The sequence below is a fragment of the Aptenodytes forsteri genome, unplaced genomic scaffold, assembly GCF_000699145.1.
Source record: "Aptenodytes forsteri isolate BGI_AS27 unplaced genomic scaffold, ASM69914v1 Scaffold177, whole genome shotgun sequence".
Classification (NCBI taxonomy): domain Eukaryota; kingdom Metazoa; phylum Chordata; class Aves; order Sphenisciformes; family Spheniscidae; genus Aptenodytes; species Aptenodytes forsteri.
In genome coordinates, this window is record NW_008795020.1 from 438,721 (window position 1) to 449,578 (window position 10,858).

General features: G+C 41.2%; 1 protein-coding gene across 1 annotated transcript in view; it reads right to left on the reverse strand.

Moving 5' to 3' along the window:
- Window positions 1-1,689: 1,689 nt before the first annotated feature.
- The window catches only part of SUSD4 (sushi domain containing 4), a 32,624-nt gene continuing 23,455 nt past the window's right edge, over window positions 1,690-10,858 (reverse strand). The window contains exons 4-7 of the mRNA XM_009275757.1: window positions 6,724-6,915; window positions 6,105-6,249; window positions 3,999-4,381; window positions 1,690-2,747 (exon numbers count right to left, since the gene is read on the reverse strand). Coding sequence (XP_009274032.1) covers window positions 2,719-2,747; window positions 3,999-4,381; window positions 6,105-6,249; window positions 6,724-6,915 — 749 coding nt within the window. The 3' untranslated portion in view covers window positions 1,690-2,718. The remainder of the gene's footprint in view (window positions 2,748-3,998; window positions 4,382-6,104; window positions 6,250-6,723; window positions 6,916-10,858) is intronic.

Here is a 10,858-nt window from a genome sequence, read left to right on the forward strand (position 1 = left end):
GGGCAGACCCCTAATGAAAATTCAAGCCCCATGTGGAAAAAAAAAAAAAAAGCAGCAGAAACAGTCCTCTCTTTCCCCCAAAATATTCAAGCATGCAAAAACCCCAAGCTCAGCCACACAGGTAATCCCCCCAAAACACGCTTTCAGGAAGTCTTATAGATCATAAGCAAAAAATGGTAAAAACCTTTCTTTTACCTTTGCAAGTTATATTTAGTATGGTGCTATCAAAGGACTATCAAGCAATATTAATACATCAATGTTTTCTAGATAATTTGCAGTTCTGCACTTCTTAAACTAAAATGGTCTAATAAGCCATAAATTTACATTTCTTAAGTTACCCTGCCTGGCTCCCTTAACAGAACGACTGCAATACAATACATACAGCAGTGTAAATCTGTAAAACCGTAGAGCTCCAAATATTAATCAGAAGCTTTCCTAACAGAAATTAATAAATGGAAGTCCAGAAATTTAATAAGGAATGAAATTTCACAAGCTGTTAAAAGACCAGCAAAGACAGATTTCATAATATTTTATAGGGCATCTAAAGTAAGTTCAATACTTTTCAATGACTTTATGAAACAAAAATCACTTAACTGACTGTAGACTTGAGACGTGCTTCAGTTCAAGGTTGGTATTTCAGCACTCTTGTCTTGTTTGCTGGAGTGACAATCCTGAACTTCAGTTGGTAGTGCAAACACCTCTGGAAAGCATGGGACCTAAAAAGAAAGGGGTAGCAAAGAAAATACTAATACCCAATAGATACGGCTCTGGGATAAACCTGAAGATATGATTGCAATTGAGACAATTTCAGCAGAAAAAATTGTCAATCTTATGTAAGCAAGAATGGAGGATAATGTGGAATATGTCTTATCTTTCCATACCAATCACTACATTCTCATCAATGATACCGCAGAACAATTGAGATTATTGTAATAATTGCTTCTCCATTACACAGGTTTTTGTCTCCATTTGCTTCTTGCTGTCATATACAGTTGCTGACAGGATGCTAATAAACACTTTCTTGAATGGTTGCAGCACATCCATCATTCTACTAGCCTGACTCATAAGTGGGGCCACTAGATGCTACCACAATACAAATAAATAATTAAACTATCATGAAAAAATAACAGAGCAACTTGTAGCAATCCTCTGTTTAGAGCAATAGAGATATTATTGGTTTAATTTGTACATAAAATCAGAACTCAGTCTCATTTTTTCCTTTGGTTTGGATTAGCCCACGTGATGGCAATCTCTGTCATTAACATATGGCGAGTTCTTCCTTCAAACACTGCCAGTTTAACATATGTTTTGTTCGTGCAATACCAAAAATAAGATAAGATCTGCTTGGCTTTCAGTAAGTATATGAAACCGTCAGGAATTTTCCTGACAAATACCGAATAGCCTGTAACACCACAGAGGTGAACCGTTCATACAGGGTTTAGCACAATGCTCCGGCGTAGAGGAGAGTAAAGCCAACAGCAGCATGTATAGAAGCCGTGCCACTGCTGCGCCCATTTCATGTGCTGTGCTTAACCAAAACCCCTCTGTCCCTTCGTAGCTGGATAATGACTACTATAAAGCTGAAAATGCTACAGACAAGGTGTTCTGCTGCCATCTCAACCTTCAGGCGGGAGCAGGTGAAACAAGTGAGGAAGGGAAAAAAAGGCCAACTACACACAGTCAGATAAGTCAAAGGAACTGAAACGGAACTTTATTATTTTTTTAAAAAGTATTCTACAATAATGGCTCAGAATACTACCACAACGTACAGGGACAAGGCAGTGCTCTGGGCTATGACTGTAGATTACTCTAGTATATATATATTTGTAAGAGCTAAAGAAAGGTTGAAGCAGGGCAGTTCAACATTTCTTAAGCACATATTTCATAATTTTAACATTTTCTAGATCTCTCATATTATAGCAGGATTTATCAAATGCAATGTAATCACAGAAGTCTTGCATAAATACAAATATCGATACTTTACCTTGAATATTGTATATGATATAAATTCTGCCTTACCTTTAAAAAAATCTCCAGATCATTATGTGACCTGGGAGTCTTTCCTTTTCTTTCTCTTTAAGAGTTTTTAAATATATATATATTTTTATATATATTTGCTATCATACATCAAAGTATATATGAATCCCATAATTTCTGTTATATTTTCTGCAGACATGGTCTGAAACAAAATCACCAACAACTAAATCAAAAGCTTCCTGGTTAACATAGGAAAGCCAAAGAGGATCTTTCCTCTTTTTTTGCATTTCAGTACTAGTATTTTTTTAAACTTGTAAGGATTCTTCAGAAACTAGAGGTCCATAGATCATTTAAAGCAGTCTTTATAAGCAAATTTACATACTTTGACATGCTTTTGTGAGGCAGTTAGTATCAAAATCCAATAGTATTTCTTACAGAACCATATGACTTTCTGCGATGCAGATATACCTTTCATTTCTAAAAAGCCACAGTTCTTTTTCTACATCTGCTCTCATCAAATCCCCAGGATTCATTCATAAAACTGCTGCTGTTCCAAATGCTGATGCTGTTATCCCCACTGTGGATTAAGATGTACACCCAATCTGGTGACATCATCGCGTGGAAGATTGATAAGTAGGAAAATACCCTCCCCAAATCCACAGATAGTCTTTTCTATCTCTAAATCCTCATGATTCATGTCACCCAACAGTGCAATGCGACGAAGACACGTCTCTGTGCAGGCTAAGGGTCTTCTTCCATCAAAGGAATCTCTAGGGGAAAAAAAGACAGAGCATTGATTGCTGATTGTAACTTCCATTTATACTTTTTCGAGTATTAGTATTAGCAATTCTGCAAAAATAGAAATGGACATTGCAAAAATCTGAACAACACGTACAGTGTCTCCAAATTCTAGACCCACTAACGCTCTAACACCTATGTGAAAATTAGCTTACTAAAACTACCCAGATTTTCTAAAACAAGTTAGGCCCACAAAAATCTAAATGCAAACCTTTCTACTACATTAATTACTGAATCAGCATTCAGAGTAGGCAGAGACTTTTGCTGGCATTATCATAATTTCTCCCTCCTCCTTCTAGCTGTCCTCTTCCCCTTGTGATGCCGTTACAAGTTAGCTCCAACCCTATGAAGCAGGAAGACTTCCTCAACCCAGACCTTCACCCACACTAAATTTAGGACACTGGGCTTCAGCTCTGCTACCGATAAATCACACAGAGATTTCTTTGCCTAGCGACTCTCAGTGACTGTGGAGAGCAGGATCACAGCCGCTCCTTTTAAATGTCTCCAAGGAAAGCTACCTAGTTTCCTTAACACGCTGAGCAGCACGCCATACAGCTCCGTCAGAACTCAATTAAATTACATCAACGCATGCTCACGTTCGATTTAAATGCAGACGATAACATATGGCAATCTCCCTTCTCGTACATCGTCCTGTGGGTACGTTCCCCTCATGCTGTGACTCCCATGTCCACGGCTTAATGCGTACATGCTTTAGACTGAACAGTTTACTTTACATGCAGACATGATGAGCTTGTTAATAAAGGCTGCTAATTTTGGCTTAGTATGAAAACGTGATTTGCTTTCCATTTTAAGGAGAAAATCCTGTTCTTTGCTGTTGAAAGCCATGGCACGTGAGGGAGTTGTGAGTGTAGGAGTTGAGGAGCAGATGAACAGACCAGCACAGGCAAGATGATGGTTGGCTTCGCTGCTGTACACAGGTGCCTGCTGACATCCCTGTTGATGAGCCTGCTGTTATGGGGTCTGGACAGGAACCTTCTGGCCTGGGGTTCAAATCCCTTGCACCACAGCTAGCAACGACATGCCACAGCCACGAAGTTCTACGACCATGGAGTAGTATGGCTTAAAAAATGTCCAAATTAAGATGTGGACAAAAACATGGAGAAAGTAGGAGCATGTCAGCTGGGTTTATTCCTGCTCTGACAGTACAAACAAGTGATGGCTCCCGTTTACAGACTCACCTATTGCACCTATGCAAAACTCACCATCTGCAATATCGATCCGTGGACTTGTGGATGCAGCCTCCCCAGCAGTGCTACGGCATACGTCAGTTCGATCTGAACCAGGAAGCGCTGCCGCCTGGCATGCCTGGGACGGGTACAAACTTTGAAGCAGTTCAGAGGAGCCCGACCTACTGTCGCAGGTCTCAAATTCGCTAGGCAGTGTGTCTGTAATCCTGGGGCCGGGGTAAGCAGGAGGATTCTGATCTTCTGTCTGCAAACCATGCCCCTGCTCTGTGGTAACTGAGTATCCGGGTGCCAGAGCATTCAAGCCGCTGCTTACAGCTTCATCGTAAGAAGGCAACATGACAGGAACGCCATCCACCACCACAAAGTCGGGGTCACCCATGGAGCCCTCCTGGTTGCCTCTACGTCAGAAACAGACGAGTTATCACAGAGAACGGGAGCGTGTCAGCAGCACCTCAGAGCAACCGCTGAACTTGAGGAAACACAGCACTTTCTAGTCATGCAAAATGAAGCTACAGGGTCATTAACAGTCACAGAAATGTTTGCTTCACAGGTTTGCAAAACTCTGTTCAGGTTGACAGTCAGGTGGAATCTGTTACAATCGGAAAAATGAAACTAGTAATGTGAAGAACAGTTTTGAGAAGGGAAGGAAAGCAGGTGCTTGGAAGAGATAAGGAGCACCATTTGCTGTGCTGTGCACAGTAGGTATCATGGATATAAGATCACAGATGTAGTTCACCAGTAAAAAGTGTCTGAACCCCTGGAAAGATGCGTGCTAGAGCACAAAAATGTTTATAGCCCATGTAAGCAGGCGCTGAGACAACTGCTACTGGATGACAGGGCTTTAGTGGCCAGATCTGTGGCCTCCTTCAGGTCTTACTTTCAAAGGATGAAGGCTTCCTTAACCAGTACCAAACTGGTTTCTTTTTTAAGCAAAACGTTTCTATTAATTGGGAAAGTCTGTTAAACCCTAAAGTGTCTGTTTAGGAGCCAATTAAATCACAGTAGAGTCCTAGCAGGAGGGAATTGGTCCCAGGTACCTTTAGGACATGAAAATGTCTGAAAAGGAGAGGACAGAAAGCCATTTCAATAAGCTAGACAAGTACAGGCTATAAAGCTATCCGTAGTGCAACCCATTACCCTAAAGATCTTCTAGTTATATATGTTTATGTATACTACTCCCCATATACTGGATATACGGACATATATATGCATATACGTTTACACATTACTTATATAATCTGTATACTTTTATGTACACATTTCTTTAACATTAAGATCACCAAGTCCGTTCTGCTGCATATATTTACTGACATACAGCTTTTTCATCTCTGTTTTCTGCACGTGGTAGAATAAAGACACGAGAAAAAGCAAGCGCGGGAGAGAAGGAGTCACACGGTGAAGGACCATAGCAAACTGAGCAGACTGAAAACTAGGAACAAGTCTAAACCCAGATACAGTACTAGCTTTGCCTAAAACTCCACATGCCTGCCTTTGTTTTTCCAGCTGTAAGATAATAATAATAATACCCACCTACCTGTCTTATGAGGAGTGCTGTGAGAATCAATGACAAATGCTCATAGCTGCACGGTATTTTATGGAAATAAAGGAAGATGTAGGAGATGTTTATGAATCATGATGAAAATAATACTCATGAAGGGAAAGCAAACTTTTAATATAAATTTGTCCATAGAGAAAAAAAAAATCTTTCTTAAAATTTGCATTACTAAGTCTACAGTAGTTAAAAAATTAATTCCCCCAGCACCTGAAAATGAGTATTTAAAAAAATTGTCAGCTATTTTTACATGCAGAAGCAGCGATTCTCAGTAGTAGAGCTGCAATTACTCCCAGAGTGAATCTGGCAAACTTTGCCTTTTATCTTAGTTGCAGAAAGGTCAAGTGAATCTGGCAAACTTTGCCTTTTATTTTAGTTGCAGAAAGATCTACTGCGGGTTTTTTGGGGTACCCTTCCACATCGGTGGTTCAGAGACTTCTGCTCAGAGCAGAAGAAGAAGGTATCTGCAAGGCTTGTGAGCCGTGCTGTCTACTCAGCAAGGAGTGCTGAATGTGAAAACTGAATCAAGGTCCTCAATCTTAAAAAAAAAAAAAGAAAACAGTACAAACCTTGGAAGGAAATGTGTCTTAAATTTGGTCTGGAACATCCTGGCTAAAATAACCAGTAGCAGTACTAATAAAACGCTGGTAGCAGTAAACGCCACTATTTTCCATGTCGTCAGGAGGGTCTCCTGTGTATTTGGCCAGGTTTGTTCTGTAACAAAAAGGCAATACAAGAGTTGTGTTTGATTATTACCACTGTTATTTTGTATTAATACTTCAACAATACTCGGAAGTGCCAGTTAGGACATCTTTTATATGTACGTTGTAAAAACACACAAGAACTCAATGCCATGTACCAAAAGCAGCCTTAACATTAAGCTGCCACAGGGGCTGGACCTGCTTTTTCCCCTTGACTTTTTTTACACATGCAATCATGAACTTAGCTTATATACCTATAAAAATATCCAGAAGATGGTAAAAAATACATTTGAAGAGCTAATGATTGAAATGGTTTAGAATCACTCAGGATCTTGGAAATGTACTGTATTTAATAGCGTCTTAAAATCAATGTTCATCACTTAAGCATGAAACAGAGGAAGTTCAACAGGCACTACAGACGAACAAATTTGCTCTAAAAAAGAGAGACTATAAGAGAATAGGAGTAATGCCACTGCTGGTTCCTTACCTGTTTTGACACAGTATACTTGGTAGGAGGGGAACCACTCTCCGTACTGGCAGGTGATGTACTTGTAGTCGTTGGTAAGGGTGTAACCAGGATCACAGTAAAACTCCACCACCGTCCCGTGGTTGTAACGCTCGCAAGGCCGCGGGTGGCAGATGTAGTCTCCATGACTCACCATTGGAGGTAGTGGACAAACTTGGGCAAATAAACGAAGAGAAAAGGAGAAAGACGTTAACGCCAGCAACTCACTGCTGGGTAACTTCAGTGTGTCAAAATGCTCAGGGCACACTTCAGGCTCCCTTTCAGGCTCCCTGCAGTTCTGGGTTCATCTCAGTGGTACCAGACCGCTGCTGCTGGGAGAACACGCGCCCATCCGCACCAGCGGATGGATTCACACACCTCCCGCGTGGTAACGTGTGCTGGGGTAGGTCACTTTTTGGCACTTACCGACACCAGCAAGCTCTGCTGTCACCTGCTTGTTTAAAGGCCTGAGAGATGGGATCTGTGAAGCTTCCCATCCTCTGGGGAAAGAGGGGGCAGAGGAGGAAGACAGAAGGGGACACATATGCCTATAAGATGGCTATATGGGGATGGAGGACAGTCAGAATAAGGAGAGTCCCTCTCCTTATGAAGCATCTCAAATTCAGCTGTAACATCCTATTTTTTGTTTCATTAACTTAATTAAATGGTTATTTGCACTAATTAAATTCCTAAATACTCACTTTTAAACATAAGTTTGCCATCAACTGTGCTGCAAGAGATGCACAGCACACAATGTTGCTTAAGCACTTACAGTCCGTACCGCTGTAATATTATTTAGTTGAGCTTAAACTCTACTGGTGTTATTTGTGTTTTGTTACCTCTGAACAGCCCGACTGATCTCAGTGGGACCGCTGGTGGAGCGAGGTCTTAAATATAACAGAGGCTGAGCCTGTGTTAATTAAGTACAGTGTTTACATAAGGTTAGGTAAATAAGAGAGAATTGCAATATAAACATGTGGAACTTTCATTGTAGGCCCTGAAATGAAAAGAAATGTCCTCTCACATGGCTGGGCAAATGAACTCAATGGAGAACCGAGGGAGCATTCTCTAGGAAACAGCAGCGGCAAAAGCAGCTCGCAAGCAGTATTTTTATGAGAGAGGAAACTTTTCCACTGAGTACGTGTTAGTTGATTACTATTTTCTTAAGTGCTTCTAACACAGAGGAAAAAAAAAACCTACAAAGTGTAATGATGTCTCAAATGGCTACATACTGACCCAAAAAGGGCTTAAATTACTGGATGGCTTGTTTTATTTCCCTTCAGAGGCAGTAACTAACTGGCTCAGTGCCCCATCTACAGGCTGTTCCCTTCACTTCCTGCCTCCCTCATGCAGGCAAGACCTACTGCATTGATTTAAATAATGAAAATGCCATCTCTCAGAAGAAGAATCTTTCCAGAAATTACAATTCAGCTGCTTCTCTGTGAATCTTGTTACATGAATAATGCATTTCATAAAAAAATACACAAGATATTAAATGAATCTTCAAGAGAGGCTGATTACAATGTGCAGCAATGTCTATTCCCCATCCCCTGGAGACATGGTTTTGTTTGCATTTTCACTGGCAAGGCTTAATAATAACTTGAAATCAGAGCAAGTAATTCACATAAAAATTCACATCCTCAATACTCTGCATACTTTCCAAAGTCTCTGGGCCCACAAGAAAGTAGGATGCTTTACTGGGACGTCAACTCAAGATGGAAAACAATCTTCTTAAGACTAGGGCAAAGGTGTCAGACTGAAAGAGTAGGAAAGAACCTTTTGTCCATATCAGGGATCATTCTTCTATTAAAAAGAAAATTATCAGTGAAAGCAACAATTCTGGCCTGCCATAAGGAAACCTGGTATATTTTTATCTACGCTTAGAGCATGAGAACAAAGGAAGACAGCAATATAAGCTTCTTTGCAACTGAATTTTGCCAAGCTATGGCAGGCTGCAAGAGATGTGTAGATGCCCAGTACCTTTCTAGCAACGAGCAGGTAGAGCACACCTTATCACAAAGAGTAACACTCAGAGAAACAAATTTTCCTCTCCAGCAATGTACCTGCTGCCTCATCCCTAACCTCTTAATGTCATTAAGAGCCAAAGCAGCCTGCTGAATAAAAAAAGCCTCAAAGTTGGTGTCCCAGCAATGTGGATCAGCTCAGGAATGACACATTTCCAGGCAGATTAAAAACAATACACTGTGGGGACAACCCAGATATGGAGCTGTCAGTCCGTTTACATATGGAGATGTATTTTATAAAACTTGAAAACAAAAGCATCACTCTTTGTGTAGGATATGTCCCCAGTGCTAAAAAAGAGTGCCACCCCTTCCACTGACACCCTCCATATTTCAAGGGAAATGCTCATGTATTGGTGCTGCCTGGAAACTTCTGCTAACATTTCTTTAATGCACTGCCGAGCATTTGTCATGAATGAGAGTCAAGTTTGAAGCAGTCGAACCTGTCAACAGCTCTTGCATTAAACACTCTTACAACCAGCAGATGCAATGGAGTGGGTTTGAAAATGAGGGCGTTTAGCTCAATTGAAACAGTGCTTCATTCTTACGTCAACTGGACTGTCAGAGTCTCAGGTGCTCACTCATTTGGGGTATCCCTCACCACCTCCTGTGAACCTCCTGATCCAGTTTCAGGATCCCTCAACGTTTGCATGGGCAAACTAGCCCCCATGTACAATCAGTAACGGTCAGGTTCGGAGCCTGATTTTTGCAAATCAAGTCAAATGAGATACATCACAACCAATGAAAAATGAACTCGCTTTGAGCTCTGGGCAGTTAGTCGTACACCCAGTCCCTTTCTCAACTCGCCCTATTCCCATGGTCATCCTGGGCCAAGATCCTTCAAAGTCAGTGGAGGGACAGCCATGAAGTTGCCTTAGTTTTGATCATAGAAAAGCAAGATTATGAAAGTCTGGAGGGCCACTGAACACTCTTGGCTCCCAAAGACAGAAGATTTTTAGTGCAGAGCTAGTCATTTTACAAGGTCAGATCCCTTATTTATGCTGGATACCAGTGTATGATACTGGTTACACAGATTAAAGGAATGTGCCAGATCCAATATGGAGGAAAACTCAGGTGGCAAACCTAAGCCCACTGGAGTTTTCTAGGAAAGTTAAAATTCTAAGTGATTCCCAGTGATCAACCCTAATTGTGTTTAGAAATTACAGGCCATGGACTTCAGGCAAATGCATCAAACTCACAGAATGAAACCAGCCACAAACTGATTAAAATAAAAGTGTGTCTGACAAGTACATTTTCACTGTCAAAGCCGACAGCAGTATGAATGATAAATAATCATAGAAACAAGAGAATTCTACTTCAGGAAGTTCTCACAGCTTAAAAAAAGCCCTAGGTGCTGTTCTTAAGTATGACACCAAATCTTTACTACCAATAGCTTTCAGCATCTTTACTTTATAAAGCTTTTGAGACTTTAATGCGCTAATTTCAACATCCAGCATGGATAATCCAGTAGCATCTTCTGACGACCAACATTAAAAGACCACATGCACGTGTCCGTAACTTTGGAGCTTGTCAGAGGGACATAATTCAGACAGTGTCTGCTGGTGGTTCTGCAGCACGTGATCCTGGGTCTCTGGATCTGTCTTTGTAGAGCAATTGGCCACAGACTGTAAGGGGACTTACAGGAACTTTACAGCTCAGCATTCTCAGCTGAAAAGCTGAATCGTTCATCAAAAAGAAAGAACAAGTGTGTTTATATGGCAAACAAATCCCTTCCGGGATGCTCAAGACGCCTGTTACTCAAGGCAGTTGAAGGGAGGAATTCCTGATTTGATTTGATGGACTTCCCTGCCTGCTCTTAGGAGCTGCTGGAGCTGAGGGCTCTCCTCTGAGTCTGCTCTTACTGATTTTAATGAAAGATTAGCGCTCTCAGGAAGATCTTAAAACCTGGGGAGTCCAGCCTTGTGTTACAAACACTGTCACATACTGGCTTGGAGCAGAGGCAAAGCCAGCTCTGCCCCACGGCGTGCCTCCTCTATCGCAGCCTCCGCAGTGCAACAGCTACATCCAATACATTGGGTGTAGGTCTCTTCTCCCAAGTAACAAGCGATAGGACGAGAGGAAATGGCCTCAAGTTG